A 24,088-nucleotide genomic window follows, 5' to 3' on the forward strand; every position below is an offset into this window, starting at 1 on the left:
TCCCACAGACCATGGTGGACACACTCCTATTCCTGAATACTCCACTGGGTTGGACTTCCTAACCACTGACCTCAGGTAGTCAGGACGCACAACTGCTCCTCCCACTCCATCATTCTCAACATGGGTGCCCACTGCTCTACACTCTGCTCACACTTGACTGCACCGCTAGGCAGCTGAGCAATCGCATTGTAAAGCTCGCTGATGGCACGACAGTTGTGAGGTTTATCACCAACAACTATCAGATGGCCAATAGAGAGGAAGTGCAAGAGCTTGAGGCCAGGTGCCAGACAAATAACCTCTTCTTCAGTGTCAACAAGACAAAGGAGATGGTTATTGACTTCAAGACAACTCACACCCCCTTTACATTGGGCGGCACAGCAGTGGAAACTGCGAGCCTTTTCAAACTCCTGGAAATGCACATCATATACCACCTCTCGTGGTCCCACAACACATCCTACCTACACAGTCAAGAAAGCTCATTAATGCCTCTATTTTGCAAGAAGGCTGAGAGAGCTGGACTTTGCACATTCATAGTCATGAAATTCTATAGGTGCACAGCAGAGGGCATCTTGACCAGCTGTGCCATTGCTCCGTGTGGAAACTGCACCGTGGCAGACAGGAAGCCTCTACAACAAATAGTCAAAACTGCCCACTGACACAAGCCTAACCACTATCAAGGGCAATATACAGAAAGGTGCCAGACAAAGGGCCAGCAACATCATGAAGGATCCCACACACCCTGCTCATGGACAGTACGTTCCGCTCTCATCAGGGAGGAGGCTACATAGCACCTACGCCAGGACAACCAGACTCAAAAAACAGTTACTTACCCCAAAAAGTAAGGCTGATTCAACACCTGCTTTATTATTTCCTGTCAGTCACCTTACACCCTAGTATTGCTTTATGGACATACAATCAGCTTATGTTTATAAGCTATTTTATGTATTTACATTTACTGCCTTTTTTCATTATTCCTGATGTTTTGTAGGTTTTTTTTTGTGTTGCATAGGATCCAGAGTAACAATTATTTTGTTTTCCTTTACACTTGTGTGCAGGAAATGATATTAAACAATGTTGAATCTTGATATAATGGAAGAAAATGTAATTTGCATTTGCTGCCATCTACAGGTAATGCCCATACTGCAGCTTACAACAAAACTGCTCCAGAAATTAATGAGGACTGAGAGCGACAGGGTTTAGGAGGACAGACTAGGAAACATGGGGAATAAGCTCATGAGGGGAAACAAAAACGAAGGTGTGCAAGTGTGTGCTTGTCAACTTGAGTGTCTTCAAATGGGTCCGACCTCAAGTGAGTGCCATGACTTTGTTTGCATAAGACCATAAGGCAGAGGAGCAGAATTAGGCCATATGCTCCAGCGAATGTGCTCTGCCACTCCAGGCTTACATTTGTGAGTGCACGTACTGGAAGACATGGATATGTGTGCATCTGTGTATGTTGGGGGCATCTGCAAGTGTGATGTCTACTAAGGCCATGTAGATGGGCCAGGTCTGTGTACAATAGACAATGGATGCAGAAGTAGACCATTTGGCCCTTCGAGCTTGCACCGCCATTCTGAGATCATGGCTGATCATCTACTATCAATACCCGGTTCCTGCCTTGTCCCCATATCCCTGATTCCCCTATCCATAAGGTACCTATCTAGCTCCTTCTTGAAAACATCTTGGAACCGTTTGCCACTGGGCCCTGACCTTACTTTGTTAAGTACCTGTGGGAGGCGGCATACAGCAATCACCTCAGTCTGGAAGCGCAAACAAGTGATGAACCCCATGGGATTGCCCAAGATGATTTAAGGTGAGATATTTGAAAGAATGTCAGCCAACAGTTCTGAAACACTGACACTGAGGATGATCGATTTATTTTCACATTTTTTGGTTCTAAGTGTGAGGCTCATAAGAATTATTTTGCGATAAAAGATTAGGTCAGACACTGAACTGATGATGAGGCAAAATAGAAATGCTATGTACTCAAAAAAGTCAAAAAGTCAAAAATAGGAGTTCAAAGTTCAAAGTAAATTTATTATCAAAGTATGTATATGTCAACAGAAACAGCAAAACAGAGACAAAGCATTTGATTTATTTAAATTCTGTTACTAGTTAATTGCTACATTAATACATCTAGGATCAACTTTAATCACCACATCCATTTACATGTATTAGTAATTTGCTGTGACATTGTAACCACAAGAGATTCTGCAGATGCTGGAATTCCAGAGCAACACTCATACAAAATTCTGGAGGAACGCAGCAGGTCAGGCAACAACAGTGCAAAGGAATAAGCAGTCGACATTACGATGATGGTGGTTATCAGGACGATGATGCTTTTTTGCCCAAAACATCCATTCCTCTCCAGATACGCTGCCTGAGCTGCCGTGTTCATCCAACATTTTGTGCGCGTCACGCTGTGACATTTTGTCCTTTTCATTTTTGAAGCGTACATGTGAATGCACTACTTGGATAAAAATCACCAAAAGATTTAAGATAAGCAATGTTAGAACATTCAACTTCAGCTGCCTGTAAAGGATAAACACCAGCAAGTTTCTGTTAGACCAGAAAGAGTTGCGATGATGATCTGTGCAGATGTGTTAAAAGTACAAGGATTCATCACAGTGATTACAGAAATGAAGTCATTATGCTAAGAGAGATGCCATCATTGTTTTTAATCGCTAATACCTATTATGTGAAGCAATGGCCTTCTGAACCATGAACACAGAGAGAAGGTTGTTCTTTAGTACCAACATCCATTGTCCTTCGGAAGCCTGCTGACGTGATGCCCTTTGAAACTCTTCAGATGCGAGACTGGATCATTTCACAAGATTCCTGTGAGAGATGACACAGAAAACGTTGAGTTAGTAACAAAGTGGTGTGGGATTCATCTCAAGATGCACCCGGGCTCCGGGATTCTGTCTCTATTTCTTTAAATTCTAGTTTTCACTTCAGAATAGCTTTGGTGAATCTTGGAGCCTAAAGATTCACTTTATTTGTCACACATACATTGAAACATACTGTAAAATACGTCATTTGTGTCAATGATCTGCACAACCCGAGGATGTGCTGTGGGCAACCCGTAAATGTCACCATGCTTTTGGCTTCAACACAGAGCACCCACAATTTATTAATCCATATACTTTGCAATGTGGGCGGAAACCAGAGTCCCCAGAGGAAACCCATGCAGTCACAGGGAGAATGTGCAAATTTCTTACAGGCAGCATCAGGAATTGAACCCCGATTGCTGGTACTGTAAAGCATTATGCTAACATCTCTCCTATCGTGCTGCCTATGAATCTTATCTGAACCAATAAAGCAGCTTTGTTCCAAAATTTGCATTTGAGTGCTTGTAAGTTCAATGGGGATTGTGCAGAAAAAGGACAACCCTTTTTGGAGAGAATGGAAGAATTACAATAGACCCCTCAGAGCACAGAAGCAAGCTCTTTGGCCCAACAGGCTAATGCTGACCCAGGTTCCCCATTTTGCCCATATTCTAAGTCTTTCCTACCATGTACTTGTCCCAACCACTTCATCTGGCTCATTCCATATAAACAATGCACTTCCTGTTAAAATAATTTCCCACTCTCACCTTAAAACAATGCCCTGTAGCTCTTGATTCCCTAAACCTGGGATGAAGACTGAGTTGACCCTAGTTATGTCCTTCATGATTCTAAGATTACCCCAGACTCCTATAGTACCAGAAAGAACAGGCCTAGCTTATCTAACCTCCCTATAGCTTAATCCTTCAAGTACTGGTAACATCATTATAAATCTCTTCTGTACTCTTTCTAGAGAAGGAATTCCCAATCTTCTTTATACCATGGACCAATACCATTAAGCAAGAGGTCCATGGACCCCAGGTTGGGAACCCCTGTTCATGATTAATAAGTACTCCATGCCTTGCCTATGTCCTGTGTCCTGCATCACAATCTCTCAAATTTATACTCAATGCCCTGAACACTGATTCACCTTCTACCTAGTTTTTAACATTCAAGAGAAAACGGTCCTAGACACAATCGTTCATGAGGGATCTTGGGGTACAAGTCCATAGCTCACTGACAGGGGGCATGCAAGTAGAAAGGGTGGCAATGAAGTTTTATGGCATACTTCCCTTCATTGGTTGTGTCACTGAGGGTCAGAGCAAGGAAATCATGTCACAACCATATAAAATGTTGGGTTGGCCACAGTTTGAGCATTGTGTGTAGCTCTGTTGGCCCCATAACAGGAAGGATGTGGATGCTTTGCAAAATGTCCAGAAGAGGTTTTGCCGAGATGCTGCCTCAGTTAGAGGGCATTAACTACAAGAAGAGGTTGGACAATCCTGGAAAGATTTCTCTCAACCATCAAAGGCTGAGGGGAGATATGATCATTTAAAGAATTATCTGAGGCATAGATAAGCGTAGACCAGGAATTCCAAACTTTTTATGCCATGCAACCCCTACCATGGACCTCAGGTTGGGACCCCCTGGTGCAGACAGTCAGAATCTTACCCCCAACCCATGTCAGGTTCTAGAGGACATACATTGAGGCGAGAAGAGGAAAGTTCAACAGAGATCCACATGGTTGTTCTTTACTTAGGAAATGGTGCCTGGAGCAGGTCAGCAGGGAAACAGATATGAAAATGGCAATTAAGAGGCTGCTACATAGACACATGAATATGCAAGGAATGGAGGGATGTGTTTTGTCCAAGCAGAAGCGATTTAGTTTAATTCAGCAGAATCAGAGCATTACAGCAAAGAAGCAGGTCCTTTGGCCCATCTAGTCTGAGCTGAAATAGTAATCTGCCTAGTCCCATCGACTGGCCCCCAGACTATAACCCTCCATACCCTCCCTATCAATGTACCTGTCAAAGTTTCTCTTAAATTTTGAAGTTGAGCCCACATCCACCTTTTCTACTGGCAGCTCATTTCACACTCCCACCACCTTCTGAGTGAAAAAGTTTCCCTTCTAGTTCCCTGTAAGCAGTTCACCTTTCACCCTTAGCCAATGACCTCTGGTTTTAGTCTCACCTAACCTCAGTGGAAAATACCTGCTTGCACTTATCCCATCTACACCACTCATAATTTTGTATTCCTCTATCAAATCTCCCCCACAATCTTCTACGCTCGAGGGAATAAAACCCTAACCGATTCAAACTTTCCCAGGAACTCAAGTCCCCAAGTCCCAACAGCATCCTTGTAAATTTTATTTGCACTCTTTCAATCACATAGATATCTTTCCTGTAGGTAGGTGACCAGAAGTGGGCAGAACACTCCAGACTGAGTGTCACCAACATTTTATACAACGTTAACATAGGTCAGAGTAGACAGTGCTCTGAATATTCTAAGGTATGAAGAGGGCATATCACATTTGCAAAAGATCCATACATGCTGCCAGATATGAGAAGGCTGGAAAATCATTGATATTATTAAAAATATTCAAAATATTTTTTGGAATTATGAATGTCACTCAGACCTTGAGATCCCACTTCTTAACTTTACCATAGGCAGCGCTAAGGGTGTACCCAACCAAATTAACTTCTATTCCTCTGGAATTATAAAAGATGGATTTATAGTAAGTCACATGAATAGAGGGTGACGATACTCCTATCCGTTGTGAACATCCTTGACTGAGTAAGAACTGTTCTATTGACAGATCAATAACCAGACATCACAGATTTAAGGTAAATCACTAAATTTAAGAGGCACTTAAGCAGACAGGGCCTAGATAGATAGAGCCACAATTTTAGCAAATGGGATTAGTGTACATGGGTAAAAAAGCCCGCACAAATGTGATGGGCCTAAGGGCCTGTCCCTGTGGTATATCATCCTATGACTCTGTGACAAAAGAAGCAGAGTGAGGAGCTGCAACCTCAGTTCCCCAATCCCACGTTAAAAGGCCTGTGCACCAAAAGACCACCCCACTTAAACTTAGTAACACACTCAGAATGCCCGAGGTCATGGAGTATCTATAGAAAGGAATAAAGAAGTGATATTTCAGGCTAAGAACCTCGTAAGTCCCGCTGAAGGATCATGGGCCAAAACATTGTCTCTTTATTCCTTTTCATTAATGCTGCCTGGCCTGCTGAGTCCCTCCAGGTGTTGGTGTTGCTGTTACTCTGGATTTCCAGTATCTGCAGAATCTCTTGTGTTCACTTAAACTTGCCTCCCTTTTATTCGACAAAGTTCCCTCTGACTATCCAATCAGTGAGACTTGTCTTTTCAAAGCCCCCACTCTCTCCCCAAGAACCTGGGCCATTAACCCAACCTCTACACTGAATCCTCTCCACTCCTAAACTGGTCCAGTTCAAAATGACCACTCCAGCTGATCCAACCTTCTTTCTATTGGCTGCTAATAATTAATTAGCCAATAACCTATTAACTAATAATTAGTTTCTTGCTGCTTTTAAAGTCCTGTACAGTGAAAATCGCAAGCAAGCACCGAGACTCACCTTTTTTAAAAACCTTTACTTTTCCGCCGGAAATCCTGACACCTGCAAAGAGAAACTCAGAGATAAGTTTATTTGAGCAAATAAAATATAAATATTCCAGTCTTTGGGAATTATGCTTTACATCAGAAAAACAATACTTTCTGAACTTGTGAGAAAATTCAGTTTAAAAAGAAGTTAAACCACATGCAGTAAAACAAAGCAGACACCCTTCAGAACCCGAAATGTCGACTGTCCTTTTTCCCACAGGTGCTACCTGGCCTGCTGAGTGTACGTGTTGATTTGACCACAGCGTCTGCAGTGTACTTTGTGTTTCCTCCAGCATTTTGTGTGTGTTGCTCGGATTTCCAGCATCAGCAGATTTTCTCTTGTTTGTGACCCTTCATAACATATTTAAATATCTAAAGGTTTTAAATGTGCTTGTACTGGAGGGCAGGAAGCCATAAACAGATTGACCACAGTAGTTAGTATATAATCTTAGCTGGGTCATCTTTTTAAATAGGAAATGGCAAAGGTCAGCTGACATAGAAGATTCAACCACAGGTCCTTCATCACACACTGCTGTGCTGACATTTTAACCTACTTCAAGATCAATCTAAATCTTCCCTCCCATACATCTGTCCGTTTGTATTTCATCCATGTGCTAGGTGTTAAATGTCATTAATTTTATGAAGGTGAATTGTAAAATGATTACGTGCCACTGAAATAAAAGTTGAAATTTTCACCTACTTGAGGAGAAGGGATCCTTGGCCATGAAGGAAACAAATACAGACGTATAGAAGAAATAAATTGGAGCAGATATTAAGGAAATACATAATTAGGGGAGGAAGAGTGTTCTATTAGAAACAGGGAGCAGTGGAAGTATACCAGTATTTTAAAGAGAAAAATACAGAGCAGGAACAAAAGATAGTAAATGGAATATAGTGCAGGGAAGCATAAGGTCCTGCACTTTGGTTGAAGATGTGAAGGCGTAGACTATTTTCTCAATGCGAAGTAAATTCGGAATTCAGAGGTGCAGAAGGAACTTGGGATCCCCTAAAGGTTGAATCAACTTGCAGTTGAATCGGTAGTGAGGAAGGCAAATGCTGTGCTAGCATTCATTTCGAGAGGACTAAAACATAAAAGCAAAGATGTAATGCAGAGGCTTCATAAGGCATTGTTCAGACGACACTTCAGAATCAGAATCAGGTTTATTATCACCGGCATGTGATGTGAAATTTGTTAACTTAGCAGCAGCCATTCAATGCAATACATAATCTAGCAAAAAGAAAAAAAACAAGTAAATCAATTATGTATATTGAATAGATTAAAAAACATGCAAGAACAGAAATACTCTATATTAAAAATAAACGGAGGTAGTGTCCAAAGCTTCAATGTCCACTTAGGAATCAGATGGCAGAGGGGAAAAAGCTGTCCTGAATCGCTGACTGTATTGTGAGCAGCAACCCTGGGATTCATTTTCTTGTGGGCATTCATAGTAGATACAAAGAAAGACAATAGAATCAATGAAAAGCCACACACAAAGACAGTGTGCATAAGACAAACTGCAATGACAAAAGAGAACAAATAATAACACCAATAAACAAATATGTAATAAATACTATTGAGAACATGAGTTGAGTCCATGAAAGTGAGTCCATATATTGTGGAGCAGTTCAGTGCAAAGGTGAGTGAAATTACCCACACTGGCTCAGGAGCCTTGATTGCTGAAGTGTAAAAACAGTTCCTGAACCTGGTGGTGTGGGACCTAGGGCTAGTGTACCTACTTCTCAATGGCAGCAGTGAGAAGAGAGTGTGGGGTCCTTTGATGATGGATGCTGCTTTATTGTGGCAGTGCTCCTTGTAGACGTGGAGGCCAGGTTATGAATTTTATGTAATTAATACAATTCTTGGACATCCAACTAAGATGGAGACAAAGGACAAAGTGCTTTGCTGCTGGGCCTTGCATTTTCAATTAAAATTTCCTTATTTTTTTAAGAATTATACTGGTCTAGGAAAAATGTTGAGCAGGACTTAATCAAAACAGACTTATGATTATGAAAAAAATGCCGAAAACAAAATATTTGAGGATCAAGAATAAACTTCATTTGCCATATATGTTTACATGTGTTAGAAATTTGCAGGAGTGTTTTGGGGTAACAAGCAACATCAAACATCATTCAACAATTACAAAGAATTATTTAAAAAATAAAGTTTGAGGTGAAAATATGAATATGAAATAAAATATAATATTCAGCAATTTCCAAGAGGACCACAAACTTGTCGTATGGTTTGGAGGCTAGCTTGCCTCAAAGACCCGGACAGCTAGGGTTTTGTGCTTTGGATCTTGGTAGGGTTACCCATGCCAAACGGGTCAAAAGGTAGAGGCCAGAGTGGTCACATACATAACAGCACATGCAAGAGAAAACTCAGCACCTCTGTACCTTTGGTGAACAGGCTGGACTCAGTCAGCCAGATAGAGACCGAGACCATGACCCTCAATGTAGAATCTCCTTCTCCCGTCAAGGCACATGGTGTTGACAACCAGCACCAGCAGATCCACCTGCCTGGGCTGCATCATTTGGCAAGATGGTGGGACCAAGGACAGCATCCGGAGCAGACTCAGAAAAGATAAAATCTTCTTCAGATCAATGAGCAACATAAGGGGATTGACCAAGTACAGTGTCCACACCAAGGTGAAGCTGTACCAGAGCTGTGTTATGTCCATACCCTTGCATGACAGAGAGTTACCTTGTCAAGCTATTGTCATTCCACACTATGAGTCTCCGGAAGATCCTCCATATTTTCTGGCTAAGAAAGATCTAACCACACCCTACTCCTTCAGTGTCACCAAGAGAACATGGCCACAATCATCATGAGGAAACGTTGGAGATGAATTGGGCACGTGATGAGAAGAGAGGCCAACTCCATCAGCAGAACAGCACTTCATTGGATCCCTGACGGGCAGAGGAAATATTGGAGGCCAATGACAATTTGGTGCTGTGCTGTAGAGGCAGAAATGGGGATGCCTGGGTCACAAAAGAGAAGATGACTAAGGACAGACAGAGATGGAAAAATTTCATTGCTGCCCTAAATGCCAGCAGCATAAGTAAATTCAGCAAGTTATGTATCACCTATGAAAAGTAAAACAGAGTTAGTGCTTCTGACCTAAGGCCCTTTGTCAGAACTGAGTCAGAGCTTGTTTTAACTTGTAAAGTGTATGGAATGAGATAGGACAAAGGAAATACCACCAAAAGGGTGAAATCAGGATTACCTTGGTGATGTAGTTGATGAAGTCATCTGATAGATGGGTTAGTAAGAGTGTGTCAAAAGAGAACATAAAGGAATATGTAAACGCTGTGAAATGTAGATCAAGCATTAGGAAATATAAAGCAGATCAGTGAGAAGAAAAGAACTGAATTAATATTGTACAGATTTGATGGGCCATATGGTCTAATACTGCCCCTATGTCTTCTGGTCTAATATCACTGATAGATGACCACAGGCAGAAACTGACAATTCTGAGATGAAAAAGGGAAGTGAGTTACCCAAAACTGTTGATATTTATGTTAGATCCAGAAAGCTGAAACATATCCATGGAAGATGACAAGATGCTTCTTGGGCTTGTGCTGTGCTTTGTTATGCAAACCCATGTCCCTCTTCTGCTATTGTAACTTGTATTAACATTGCATGTCTTGTACTGGACTGCTGCCACAAAACAACAAATTTTGTGGCATATGTTAGTGGTCATATTTGATACTGCTTCTGACATCCTTTCAAAACTTTTCTATCCATGTACCTGTTCGAATGTCCTTTAAATGTGGTAACCCATCAGCCCTGCAGTAGGTTATTGATCTGTAATACTAGCTGTTTGTCTTTCCACTGAACTGATCTGCCAGACATTTCTTCCCCTTCCCCCTTCTCCTCCCCCTCTCAAATAATTTTTTTTTCACTCAAGCATAGACTGAGCTGATTGAAGCAAAAAGCATTTCACCATGAATCACAGAGAAAAACAACTTGGCACATTAAGTAGTAAGCCAGTGCCTTGTATCACATAAGGAAGCATCACAATATGTAACCATAGTACTAGATCAAATTAAACTTGCACGCACCTTTTATATATTAGGTATGTTATCAATACAAACGTAACCAAAACTGGTACAATGGCAAGTAATTCCAATGGGTTGAAACTTTGCTCATCTTCTGAAAAATAAGAGTCGTCCATTATTTCTTCAGTTTCAACCCAAGGTTCTACCTCAATATGTCTGAATTGAAAACATCGAAATCAAAGTCCAAGTCCAGCTGAATTTTTATGCATGTATGTACAGATGCAATGAAATGTTCACTTGTAGCTTTCACAGACACTAGCATCACATAAGCAGCACTCAGAAGATAAACATTCTGTATATTAAATATAAACTGTACACAATCATTACAAGACAGCATAATGAGAGGAAATCAGTTCATTTTAATCCAAATTGATCAAAGTAGTCCTAGTATTGCTAAACTGTACAGATTAGGGATTTTCTGGCTGGTTCAAGAACTGACTCGTTGAAGGCAAGTAGCTGTTATTAATCCTGGTGGTGTGGGACCACAGGCCTCGCCACCTCCTGACCGCTGGAGCTGCAGAAAGACAACCTGGTCTGGATGGTGAGGATCTTTAATGGTCCTTTGCTGTTGCTGGGTCTAAATCCTGGAAATCCTCACCAAACAACACCAGGCTTTGGATTGGGGGTTTAAACCAGATGAGAGGGTGGCCATGGTTCCTACAAGAGAGCAGAAAGCCTTCCAAAATCGGGACGTGAACTGTGGCCCACGGCCAGACACCGTGTCTTGAGGGAAGCTGTGGAGTCTGAACACATGAGTGTGGTAGTCTCGCGAGCCGACATGAGCTTAGGGAGGGCAATGAAGCAGACAGCCTTGGAGAATCCATCCACAATGACCAAAATGGAGGTGTTTCCATTAGACAGGGGCAGCCCAGTGCTGAAAGCTACTGAGGGGTGCTACCGGGGCAGTGGATACAGCAGACCCCCAGGATGTTGGCGTGACGTCTTGTTCCAAGCGCAGGTGGGACTGATAGATACAAAGCCGTGGACGTAGGTGGCCATCAAAGTTGTCTGTTTATAAACTCTTGGGTCCATTGAATTCCTGGATGTCCAGCCAGACGGGAGGAGTGACCCTATTCCAAAACTTTGGAAAGCACTGCAGCAGGGACAAACAGCCGGTTGGGAGGTCCCCCTCCTGGGACTAGGTCTGATTGTTGGGTAGACCTCATCTCTGCCTCTTTTCCCCAGATCACAGGAGCAGCAATATACGAGTGAGGAAGAACGGGCTCTGGATCGGCATTGTCCTCAGATCCTTCGAACTACCAGCTTTCGTATTCTTGCTGCCGGGACAATAAGTGAGAATGAAATTGAACCATATGAAGAAGAGAGCCCACTGGGCTTGATGTGAGTTGAGTCTCTTTGCAACTTGAACTTGGGAGAGTCTCTCGTGATCTGTCCAGGCCAAGAATGGATGCTCTGCTCCCTCCTGTCAGTGTCACTATTCCTCCAGGGCCTCCTTGACTGCCAGTTCCTGGTTCCCAATGTTGTAATTTCTCTTGGCCGGAGTCAATCAATGGGAAAGAAAGGCACAAGGTGCAGCCAGCTATCCACAGAAGTGCTGAGAGAGGACAGCTCCAGTGCCAACACTGGATGCATCCACCTTGACTATGATGTGTCTGGGTGTTGCAGCAATGGGGCAGTGGTGAACCGTCTCTTTAACTCCGAAAATGCTTGGTCCGCTCTGTCTGTCCAATGCAATCCCACAGAGGCCTTTCTGGTGAGTGCATTGATGGGAGCTGCAATAGAGCTGAAATTCCGAATGAAGAAGTGATAAAAGTTTACAAACTGTGGTGAACTATGTGCCTGTCTGGACACGCCCCCTTCTGACTGCTCCTGTGGCTCCTCCCACAGGCCCCTGTATAAAGGCGATCGAGGTCTGATCATCTGCCTCATTCTCCAGGATGTAATATGATGGTCACTCACTGCTGGTTCCTTCTTCAGTCAATAAAAGCCGATATCTCGCCTTACGTCTCAGAGTGAGTTATTGATGGTGCATCAATTTTATTGACTGAAAGTTTTAAAACATGGAAACCGTTTTACGTCCGGAAAGATTGGATTTGGACCCTCAAGACCCTGAAGCAGCTCTTGCTTTTGAACACTGGCTTGCATGCTTCCAATCATACTTGGCGGAGCTTTGTGCGACTGACCCTGCCGTTATGTACAGAATTCTCCTCTCGAGGGTCACCCCAAAAGTTTATTCCATTATCCGGGACCTGCCGACCTACGAAGGGGCACTGGACGCTCTCAAAAGACAGTACCGGCAGCTGGTGAACACCGTCTACGCAAGACATTGTTTAGCTACCCGGCGACAGTGGCCTGAAGAATCGAGCGCCGAGTTTCTCCGAGCACTACAGACACTCGTCCGAGCTTGTGACTGCAAGACGCTCACGGCAGAACAGCATGCGGAGCTGCTAGTACGAGATGCCTTTGTGACGGGACTGAGGTCAGTGTACATGCGCCAGTGACTGCTGGAACACTCCGATCTTACCTTACGCTCGGCGATCGAGACGGCCAACGCTTTGGAAGCTGCGCTGCACTACGCCGACGCTGTCCAGTCGCGTGATTCCCTGCCGGTTCCGTGGACACCTCAGACCCTGCCACCGCCGGCTCCCGCGAGCGAAATCGCCGCTGCCAGTCGCGATTCCATAAGCTCCCCGAACCCAACCACAGTGGCAGCCCGTCAGAAGCCTGTGCTTTGTTATTTCTGTGGCCATAAAAAACACTCTCGAAAACGCTGTTGTGGTGAACTATGTGCCTGTCGGGACACGCCCCTGCTGACTGCTCCTGTGGCTCCTCCCACAGGCCCCTGTATAAAGGAGACCTGCGGCCTGAAGATCGGCCTCAGTCTCCAGGACCTTGTATGATAGACACTCACTCCTGGTTCCTTCTTCCAGTCAATAAAAGCCGATATCTCGCCTACGTCTCAGTGTGAGTTATTGATGGTGCATCAATTTTATTGACTGGAAGTTTTAAAACATGGAACCCGTTTTGCGTCCGGACCGGTTGGATTTGGACCCTCAAGACCCTGACGCAGCTCTCGCTTTTGAACACTGGCTTGCATGCTTCCAATCGTACTTGGCGGAGCTTCGTGCGACTGAACCCGCCGTTATGCACAGAATCCTACTCTCGAGGGTCTCCTCCAAAGTTTACTCCTTTATCCGGGACCTGCCGACCTACGAAGGGGCACTGGACGCCCTCAAACGACAGTACCTGCGGCCGGTGAACACCGTCTACGCAAGACATCACTTAGCTACCCGGCAACAGCGGCCTGGCGAATCGTGCGCTGAGTTTCTCCGAGCACTACAGACACTCCGAGCTTGTGACTGCAAGACGCTCACGGCAGAACAGCATGCGGAGCTGCTGGTGCGAGACGCCTTTGTGACGGGACTGAGGTCAGTGTACATGCGCCAGCGGCTGCTGGAGAACTCGGATCTTACCTTAAGCTCGGCGATAGAGAAGGCCAACGCTCTAGAAGCTGCGCGGCATAACGCCGACGCTGTCCAGTCGCGCGATTTCCCGCCGGTTTCGTGGACGCCTCAGACCTTGCCACCGCCGGCTCCCGGGAGCGAATTCGCCAACGCCGCCGCCAGTCGCCATTCCACGAGCTCCCCGACCCAGACCACGGCTGTGGCCCGTAAGAAACTCGTGCTTTGTTATTTCTGTGGCCAAAAGAAACATCCTCGACGATGCTGTCCAGCGCGAGAAGCGACCTGCTCCAGCTGCGGAAAGCGGGGCCACTTCGCCAAGGTCTGTAAGTCTCAACCTCGAGCGGAGTGCAGCGCTGCGGGTGAAACATGGGGGCCGCCATCTTGCATGCCGGGATGTGGGCGGCCATCTTTGTCGACGTCAGCACGCCCCGCCCCCGATCCTCGGATGCTGACCGGGTACCCCGGATGTGAGCTGCCATCTTTGTCGGCGTCAGCATGCCCCGCCCCCGACCCTCCGATGCTGACCGGGTACCCCGACGGCGATCCAACTCTGGCCACTGTGACTCTCGACCAAAGCGCCCCACACCAGCTTGCAAGATCCATGATGGACATCCAGGTGGAGGGGCATTGGACTGGATGCCTGTTTGACACGGGCAGCACTGGGAGTTTTATTCACCCGGACACAGTGCAACGCTGCGGACTTGCAACGCGGCCGGTCAGTCGGAGGTTCCATTTGGCCTCTGGGTCGCAGTCCGCAGACATCCGGGCGGGTTGTGTAGCGACTTTGGTGGTGCAAGGCACAGTATATCGGGACTTTGAACTGCTGGTCATGCCTAATCTGTGTGCACCTGTGCTATTGGGGCTGGACTTCCAGAGCCATCTCGAAAGTGTGACCATGGTATACGACGGGCCCCTCCCACCACTCACTGTCAAGAATCCTCAGTTTTGTGGGACTTCTTCACATACCCCGCTACTGACCACACACACACACGGACACACACATCCCATCCAGAACCAGGCCAACAGCTGCGCTACCGACACTTGCAGCCTCTCCACTCTCAAGATCCCTCCCCCACCGCTGTTCGCCAACCTGACCCCCGACTGTAAACCTGTGGCAACCAAAAGCAGGAGGTACAGCGCGGGGGACCGGGCCTTCATTCAGTCGGAGGTGCAGCGGCTGCTCAGGGAGGGGATCATTGAGCCGAGCACAAGCCCTTGGAGGGCCCAGGTGGTTGTTGTTCGGACTGGGCAGAAAAATAGGATGGTGGTGGACTATAGTCAAACCATCAATAGGTTTACGCAGCTTGACGCATACCCCCTACCCCGCATCGCGGATATGGTCAACCAGATTGCTCAGTATAAGGTGTACTCGACAATAGATCTGGAATCCGCTTATCACCAGCTCCCCATCTGCCCAGAGGACCGCCCCTACACCGCCTTCGAGGCGGGCAGCCGGCTCTATCACTTCCTGCGCGTCCCTTTCGGTGTCACGAATGGTGTCTCTGTCTTCCAGAGGGAAATGGACCGGATGGTGGACCAGTACCAACTGCAGGCCACATTTCCCTATCTGGATAACATCACCATCTGTGGTCATGACAGGCCAGATCACGACGCCAACCTCCAACGGTTTCTCCAAGTGGCCGCAGCTCTGAACCTTACTTATAACAGGGACAAGTGTGTTTTTGGTACCACCCGCCTTGCTATACTTGGGTATGTCGTGGAAAACGGGGTTATTGGGCCTGATCCCGAACGTATGCGCCCCCTGTTAGAGCTCCCTCTTCCCACCACTCTCAAGGCCCTCAGACGGTGCCTGGGGTTTTTTTCCTATTACGCCCAATGGGTCCCCCATTACGCAGACAAGGCTCGCCCCCTGGTCAAGTCTACCTCGTTTCCCCTCTCTGCTGAGGCCTGCGCGGCCTTCAACTGCATTAAAGCGGACATTGCCAAAGCTACGATGCATGCAGTGGACGAGACCGCTCCCTTCCAAGTGGAGTGTGATGCCTCCGATTTCGCTCTGGCTGCTACCCTTAATCAGGAAGGCAGACCAGTAGCATTCTTTTCTCGCACCCTCCAAGGCTCTGAAATTCGGCACTCCGCAGTGGAGAAAGAAGCCCAGGCCATAGTGGAGGCTGTTAGGCACTGGAGGCACTATCTTGCTGGCAAAAGATTCACCGTGCTGACCGACCAGCGCTCGGTTGCGTTCCTGTTCAGCAACCAACAGCGGGGCAAGATCAAAAATGATAAGCTTTTGCGGTGGAGGATAGAACTCTCCACCTACACCTATGATATCCTGTACCGGCCTGGCAGACTCAATGAGCCCCCTGATGCCCTATCCCGGGGAACATGTGCTAGCACACAGCTCGACCAGCTGTACGCCCTTCATGCACAACTTTGCCATCCGGGGGTCACCCGATTTTACCATTTTGTGAAAGCTCGGAACCTGCCGTACTCCCTGGAGGACATCAGGACGATGACCAGGGACTGCCAAATTTGTGCCGAGTGCAAACCGCACTTCTACTGTCCTGACACGGCACAACTTGTCAAGGCCACCCGCCCTTTTGAATGCCTGAGTGTTGACTTTAAGGGCCCCCTTCCCTCCACTGACCGCAATGTCTATTTTCTCAGTGTTATTGACGAGTTCTCACGGTTCCCCTTTGCCATCCCCTGCCCCGACACCACTGCCACGTCCGTCATAAAAGCCCTGCGCCAGCTCTTCACTCTGTTCGGGTATCCCTGCTATATCCACAGTGATAGAGGGTCCTCCTTTATGAGTGAGGAGCTGCGCCAGTACTTGCTAGCTAGGGGCATTGCAACCAGTCGGACCACGAGTTATAATCCCCGGGGTAATGGCCAGGTAGAGCGGGAGAATGCCACAGTGTGGAAGGCCACACTTTTAGCCCTCAAGTCCAAAGGGTTGCCGGTCTCTCGATGGCAGGAGGTCCTCCCTGAGGCACTGCACTCTATCCGCTCTCTGTTATGTACGTCCACCAATGCCACCCCTCACGAACGCCTATTCTCTTTTCCCAGGAAGTCTGTCACTGGGACCACCCTACCAGTTTGGCTGACGTCCCCGGGGCCAGTGCTGCTCCGGAAACATGTGAGGAGCAATAAATACTCCCCGCTGGTGGAGAGGGTTCACCTTCTCCATGCGAACCCCCAGTATGCTTACGTGGTCTTACCTGATGGGCGGGAGGACACGGTCTCCATCCGCGACCTGGCACCCGCAGGTGCAGCAGACCACTACCCTGAAGGCTCTCCGGTAACTGTGAACCCTGCACCAGAGGTGACACCGTACTCACCAGGCCCTACACAGACTCCTCCCGACACTTGTATACCGGGCGTTTCGTACACATTTATACCAGGCGCCTCGCACATGCATGAGGGATCACCGGCGCCTAGTGGGCAAGAACACACGCAACCCCCGTCCCCTGTGCAATCGCCAATGTTGCCGGCACCTATGCGGTCACAGCCGGTGCTACGTAGATCGCAGCGACAGATTCGACCGCCTGATCGGCTTGACTTGTAAGAACCTTCGCTACATGAGGACTTTTTCAAACGAAGGGGGGGTGAATGTGGTGAACTATGTGCCTGTCGGGACACGCCCCTGCTGACTGCTCCTGTGGCTCCTCCCACAGGCCCCTGTATAAAGGAGACCTGCGGCCTGAAGATCGGCCTCAGTCTCCAGGACCTTGTATGATAGACACTCACTCCTGGTTCCTTCTTCCAGTCAATAAAAGCCGATATCTCGCCTACGTCTCAGTGTGAGTTATTGATGGTGCATCAGCTGTCCAGCACGAGAAACGACCTTCTCCAGCTGCGGAAAGCGGGGCCATTTCGCCAAGGTCTGTAAGTCTAAACTGCGAGCGGAGTGCAGCGCTGCGGGTGAAACGTGGGGGCCGCCATCTTGCATGCCCGGATGTGGGCGGCCATCTTTGTCGACGTCAGCACGCCCCGCCCCTGACCCTCCTATGCTTACCGGGTACCCCGGATGTGAGCAGCCATCTTTGTCGGCGTCAGCACGCCCCACCCCCGACCCTCCGATGCTTACCGGGTACCCCGACGGCGATTCAATTCTGGCCACTGTGACTCTCGACCAAAGCGCCCCACACCAGCTTGCAAAGTCCATGATGGACATCTGGGTGGAGGGGCACAGGACTAGATGCCTGTTTGACACGGGCAGCACTAAGAGTTTCATTCACCTGGACACAGTGCAACGCTGCGGACTCGCAACACGGCCAGTAAGTCAGAAGATCCATTTGGTTTCTGGGTCGCATTCCGCAGACATCCGGGTGGGTTGTGTAGCGACATTGGTGGTGCAAGGCACAGAATATCGGACCTTTGCGCTACTGGTCATGCCTAATCTGTGCGCACCTGTGCTATTGGGGCTGGACTTCCAGAGCCACCTCGAAAGTGTGACTATGGTATATGACGGGCGCCTCCCACCACTCACTGTCCGGAATCCTCAGTTCTGTGGGACTTCATCACTATTGACCACACACACACAGCGACACACACATCCCATCCAACACGACAGCTGCACTACCGACACCACTTGCAGTGGCTGCTCAGGGAGGGGATCATTGAGCCAAGCACAAGCCCTTGGAGGGCCCAGGTGGTCGGATGGTGGCCCCACCCCCCCCTCACGAACTCCTATTCTCTTTTCCCAGGAAGTCTGTCACTGGGACCGCTCTACCAGTTTGGCTGATGTCCCCGGGGCCAGGGCTGCTCCAGAAACATGTGAGGAGCAATAAATACTCCCCGCTGGTCGAGAGGGTTCACCTTCTGCATGCGAACCCCCAGTATGCTTACGTGGTCTTACCTGATGGGCGGGAGGACACGGTCTCCATCCGCGACCTGGCGCCCGCAGGTGCAGCAGACCACTACCCTGAACACTCTCCGGTAACTATGAACCCTGTACCCGAGGTGACACCGTACTCACCAGGCCCTACATGGACTCCTCATGACACTTATATACCAGGTGCCTCACACATGCGTGAGCTGGAACCAGCACAACCTCAGTCTCCTTTCACAGCCGGTGCTATGTAGATCGCAGCAACAGATTTGACCACCTGATAGACTTGACCTGTAAGAAACTTCGCCACATGGGGACTCTTTCAAACAAAGGGGGGGGTGAATGTGGTGAACTATGTGCCTGTCTGGACACGCCCCCTTCTGACTGCTCCTGTGGCTCCTCCCTCAGGCCCCTGTATAAAGGCGATCGAGGTCTGATCCTCTGCCTCATTCTCCAGGATGTAATATGATGGTCACTCACTGCTGGTTCCTTCTTCAGTCAATAAAAGCCGATATCTCGCCTTACGTCTCAGTGTGAGTTATTGATGGTGCATCACAAACCCCATGAAGCGATGTACCTCTTTGATCGTAGATGGTTTGGGCCACTCTGAAACTGTCTGAACTTTACTAGGGTCCATTTGAACATTTTTTGGGGCAAGCATACAGCCTAAAATGACACCTGGTCTTTGTGGAGCTCACATTTTTTTGAGCTTGACGTACAGGTTATTTTTGAGGAGCCACCTGAGAACTCTCCGGACATGCTGGACGTGTTCCTGATGAGAGCAGCAATAGATAAGGATGTCACCTAAATACACAAACTGGTTCAACATGTCCCTGAGCACATTGTTAACCAAGGCCTAGAATACAGCCAGGCCTAAAGGCATCACCAGCTACTCATAGTGGCCATTAGAGGTGTTGAAAGCTGTCTTCCACTCATGCCCTTCCCTCATGTGAACCGGACTGTAAGCATTGCTCAGATCAATTTTGGAAAACATGGTTGCTCCCTGGAGATGTTTGAAGGCAGACGCCAGTAGGGGAAGAGAGTAGTGGTTCTTCATAGAGAAGTTGTTCCAGGGCCGATAATCGATGCAAGGATGGAGCTTGCAATATTTCCTGATCACAAGAAAAGAAACTTGCTCCTGCCGGCGAGGTTGATGAACTCCACGGCCAATACCTCCATGATGTATTCCTCCATGGCCACCACTCAGGATGAGAGAGGGAAAAGAGCTGGCCCCGGGGAGGACTAGTTACAAGTAAGAGGTCTATGGCACAGTCATATGGCTAATACGGGGGCAGGGTGCTGCTTCCTTTACTGAAAACATCAAGGAGATCGGCATATTCAGCCAGAAACCAAACAGGTAGACAGGTCCACATCCTTAGCTGACACAGGAGGTGATACATGGGATGGAGCTTGAGCTGGACCCAGACAGGTAGACAGGCATGCTGGACCCCATTCTTGGAGTGTTTTCAGAGACCAATTGATCTGTGGGTTATGTCGTGATAACCAGTGGAGACCAAGTACCAGTGGCAGTTCGGGTGACTCAACCAGGTAAAAGGAGATTTCTTCACTATGGTTGCCTTTGAGCACCAGTTGAAGGGGTTGGGTGGAAAGATGGATATGGCCAGAGCCCAGAGGTCGACCATTCTGCACCTTGAAGTTGCTCTTTTCTCTTAATTCATGAGTCAGAATCCCCCATCTTTGAGCTAGAGAGATGTGCACAAGATTCTCAGCTGCACCGGAGTCATGGGCCTTAAGTTGATGGGTCTGAGACCTCCACGACAAGGAAGCTGCAAGCATTACACAATTAGGAGAAGCTGACTGAAGAGAGAACCGACTGTCAGGATTCCCCTCCCTGCTGATGGGTATCCTCTTTTACTGGATGCTTGGGACATGCTGCACCGAAATGTTCTGGATCGCCACAATAGAGACGGGAACCTGTTCTCCTGCACCTCTCTCATACCTTCTGAGACAGGTGCACGCACCCTGCTTGCGTCAGCTCCTCTGTCGACTGGGTGCTGAGGGAGGGGGAGAGGGTGAGGAAAGACGGTGATTAAAAGGCATGTGGGAAGCTTGAAACATTCTTTCCCTGTGCCACTCAGTCACCCGGTGGTCAACTCGAATAGCCAGATTAATCCTGCTCATCCCAGACAGTGATCTAATGCTGGATCCCTGCATTTATTTCACACTGAAGGCAGATCTCTCATTCTAATCCATCTCTACCTGACTGCATAGGCTCTCACCATCCCTCTGCCTTGGTTCAGATCCAAGAGTGGGTGGGCAGCTTTCTGACCCCGTACTGGAAGGTCAAAAACTCCCTTAGCTCTCCAACGAAATGTTGGAATGACTGGGCTGTGGGCATCCTTGCTCCCGTAAAGCGTTGAATAGGTTGAGTGGAGGTCCTTTTAGGACAGTGACCGTGTACATCAGTTTTCACGCATCATCATCACCATAACCAGGCTGGGCTTGAAAAGTAAGCTCATATTGGTCAATAAAATTCCTGGTGGAGTACTCAGTTCCTGTACAGACGCGGGAGTCAGTTCTGGTCTGGGCACCGGAGCTGGAGCATTGGTAGCAAAGATTGTCGGGGCAGCAGAAAAAGAGGACCTGTGAGATGTTGGGAGTGGGACCGATAGGGCCAGAGGCTGCTGAATTGTGTTGATGAGAGCACTAATGGCTGTCAGCTGATGCTGGGTGTCCACAGTGAGCTTGTGGACGGTGGCCATTAGAGAAAAAATTGCAAGACATCCGAGTTCAATTGTCTGTGGTGACCTGTTGTACAGTTGCAGCTAGGGATGATACCTGTTTCTCCAGGTGAGACTGAATCAGCACAAGATTATCTGCCTCATTGCTTCTGTAACTTCACGCAGTACAGGTTCAATTACCTGTAGCTTGTCCCCTACCTGGCCAATGAATCTCACAGCCAAGGTGAGCTGATCTCTCTCTACTGGGTCCATCTTTGTGTGGTCGAGACTTGCTGTCACTATGTTCGGATATGCCCCAAGTGTGGAGCAAAAGACACTTACCCAATTTCCCTCGGGATCAATAAAGTATGTCTGTCTGTCTGTCTGAAGCAGGTCAATAGACTTTAATGCGAATAGAGTTGGAAGTTAACAAAAACAATAAATGCTAGGCCAAATTGGGCCATTAACTATTAATCTCAAATGGAAAATGAAGCCAACACTGTAGCTGAAAGGAATAACTAAATATGGAATAAATACTACTCGTCTTCAGAGTTAGTTGACTCGACAGTCTAATTTCTCAGGCAAGGCTGAATGAAAGTAAGCAGCAAAACATTGCTATGTTTTGCTCAAGTCTCGACAAGTGCTACGATGAAAAGAATGGAGTTAAATACCATCACAATGAAAGAATAATTAGCTGACACATTCATGTTCATGAGTGCAATTTCCGTACTTGCTGCGCTGCTGAATCCGTGGGTGTGATATCTTCTTTCAGAATCCCTATTTCCTGCAAGTTCCCGTAGGATACAGAGTTCAATATCAACAGGTTTATGATCCTCCTGAACTTAACACCCTCACCAAATAATCACCTGTGATTCTGAATCTGTGAACTCAACTTTTCCTGCAGGAACACCAATCACTGTCACCAAGCGGTTGCAGAAGGGCCAGTAACATAATCAGTGCAGATTTACAGGAGTTACAAACAGGTAAAGAGAAAGGATATTTTTCTACATACTGTTCTGGAACTCGGGCCTCCGTACCTTCCTCTGCAACTGGATCCTCAACTTCCTAACCGGAAGATCACAATCTCTACAGATTGGTGATAATATCTCCTCCTCACTGACAATCAACACTGATGCACCCCAGGGGTGTGCGCTTAGCCCACTGCTCTACACTCTCTATACTCATGGCTAGGCATAGTTCAAATACCATCTATAAATTTGCAGATGATGCAACCATTATTGGTAGAATCTTAGATAGATATGAGAGGGTGTACAGGTGCAAGATATACCAACTAGTGGAGTGGTGTCGCAGCAACAACCTGGCACTCAATGTCAGTAAGACGAAAGAGCTGATTGTGGTCTTCAGGGAGGGTAAGACGAAGGAACACATACCAATCCTTATAGAGGGATCAGAAGTGGAGAGAGTGAGCAGCTTCAAGTTCCTGGGTGTCAAGATCTCTGAGGACCGAACTTGTCTTGCCTTCCTTATAGCTGCATTGATACATTGGCAGCTAACCTGGTCCCAACATATCAATGCAGCTATACTTTATTAGGAGTTTGAAGAGATTTGGCATGTCAACAAATACCCTCAAAAACTTCTGTAGATGTATCACGGAGAGCATTCTGACAGGCTGCATCACTGTCTGGTAAGGTGGGGGGGGGGGGGGGGGCGCTACTGCACAAGACCGAAAGAAGCTGCAGAGGATTGTAAATTTAGTTGGTTCCATCTTGGGTACTAGCCTACAAAGTACCCAGGACATCTTTAGGGAGCAGTGTCTCAGAAAGGCAGCATCCATTAATAAGGACCCTTGGCACCCAGGGTATGCCCTTTTCTCATTGTTACCATCAGGTAGGAGGTACAGAAACCTGAAGACACACACTCAGCGATTCAGGAACAGCTTTTTTCCCTCTGCCATCCAATTCCTAAATGGACATTGATCCCTTGAACATGACCTCATTTTTTCAATATATATTTGTTCTGTTTTTGCATGACTTTTAATCTCCAATATTCATATACTAATTTATTTATTTATGCAATGTTATGTATTGCATTGAATTGCTGCTACTAAGTTAACAAATTTCACGACACATGCCGGTGATAACTTGATTCTGATTCTGATTCTGAATGCATTATCTGATTGCAGTTTTCAGGCCTACCAAAAGGAATTGACCAAATAAATAAAGGACAAAAGAAGCAAATGAACTGTGTTGTACGTTTCTACGATTCCAAGATTATACAGTAATGTTGTTTACCTGTGATAAAATTTCCCCAGGAAACAGGGAGGCTCCACTCACTCCACAGCTCAGTTGTGCCACAATATACGTTAATCTTGCTTCTCACTTGAAAGGTGTAGAGCATCATTGGATCCACACTCGCCAAATTAAACCTTGTCTGCACCGTGATCGATACTTTCTACTTGGAGAAATCATGAAAAAGTGGAATGTAGTCAAATGTGATGATGAGTTTAAAATCGAAATACAGTACTTAACAATGTGTCCTCAGTCTCAATGATGCAATATCAATGGCTCTCCACAGGGCTTTAGACCACGACAACACAAACACCTACATCAGGATGCCATTTATCGACTGTAGCTCAGCATTTAATATCATCATTCCCACAATCCTGATTGAGAAGTTACAAAACCTGGGCCTCTGTACCTCCCTCTGCA

At 47.1% G+C, this 24,088-nt stretch overlaps 1 protein-coding gene across 2 annotated transcripts in view; it reads right to left on the bottom strand.

Annotated features, from left to right (window-relative positions):
* Positions 1 to 2,017: 2,017 nt before the first annotated feature.
* Positions 2,018 to 24,088, bottom strand: part of LOC132397709 (cytokine receptor common subunit gamma-like) — a 56,255-nt gene continuing 34,184 nt past the window's right edge. The window contains exons 5-8 of one of the 2 annotated variants that reach the window (XM_059976480.1): positions 23,672 to 23,831; positions 10,525 to 10,615; positions 6,437 to 6,478; positions 2,018 to 2,838 (exon numbers count right to left, since the gene is read on the bottom strand). In XM_059976480.1, coding sequence (XP_059832463.1) covers positions 6,442 to 6,478; positions 10,525 to 10,615; positions 23,672 to 23,831 — 288 coding nt within the window. In that variant the 3' untranslated portion in view covers positions 2,018 to 2,838; positions 6,437 to 6,441. The remainder of the gene's footprint in view (positions 2,839 to 6,436; positions 6,479 to 10,524; positions 10,616 to 23,671; positions 23,832 to 24,088) is intronic. The other variant, XM_059976481.1, reaches the window with a different exon arrangement.

This window comes from Hypanus sabinus, chromosome 8, assembly GCF_030144855.1.
Source record: "Hypanus sabinus isolate sHypSab1 chromosome 8, sHypSab1.hap1, whole genome shotgun sequence".
Classification (NCBI taxonomy): domain Eukaryota; kingdom Metazoa; phylum Chordata; class Chondrichthyes; order Myliobatiformes; family Dasyatidae; genus Hypanus; species Hypanus sabinus.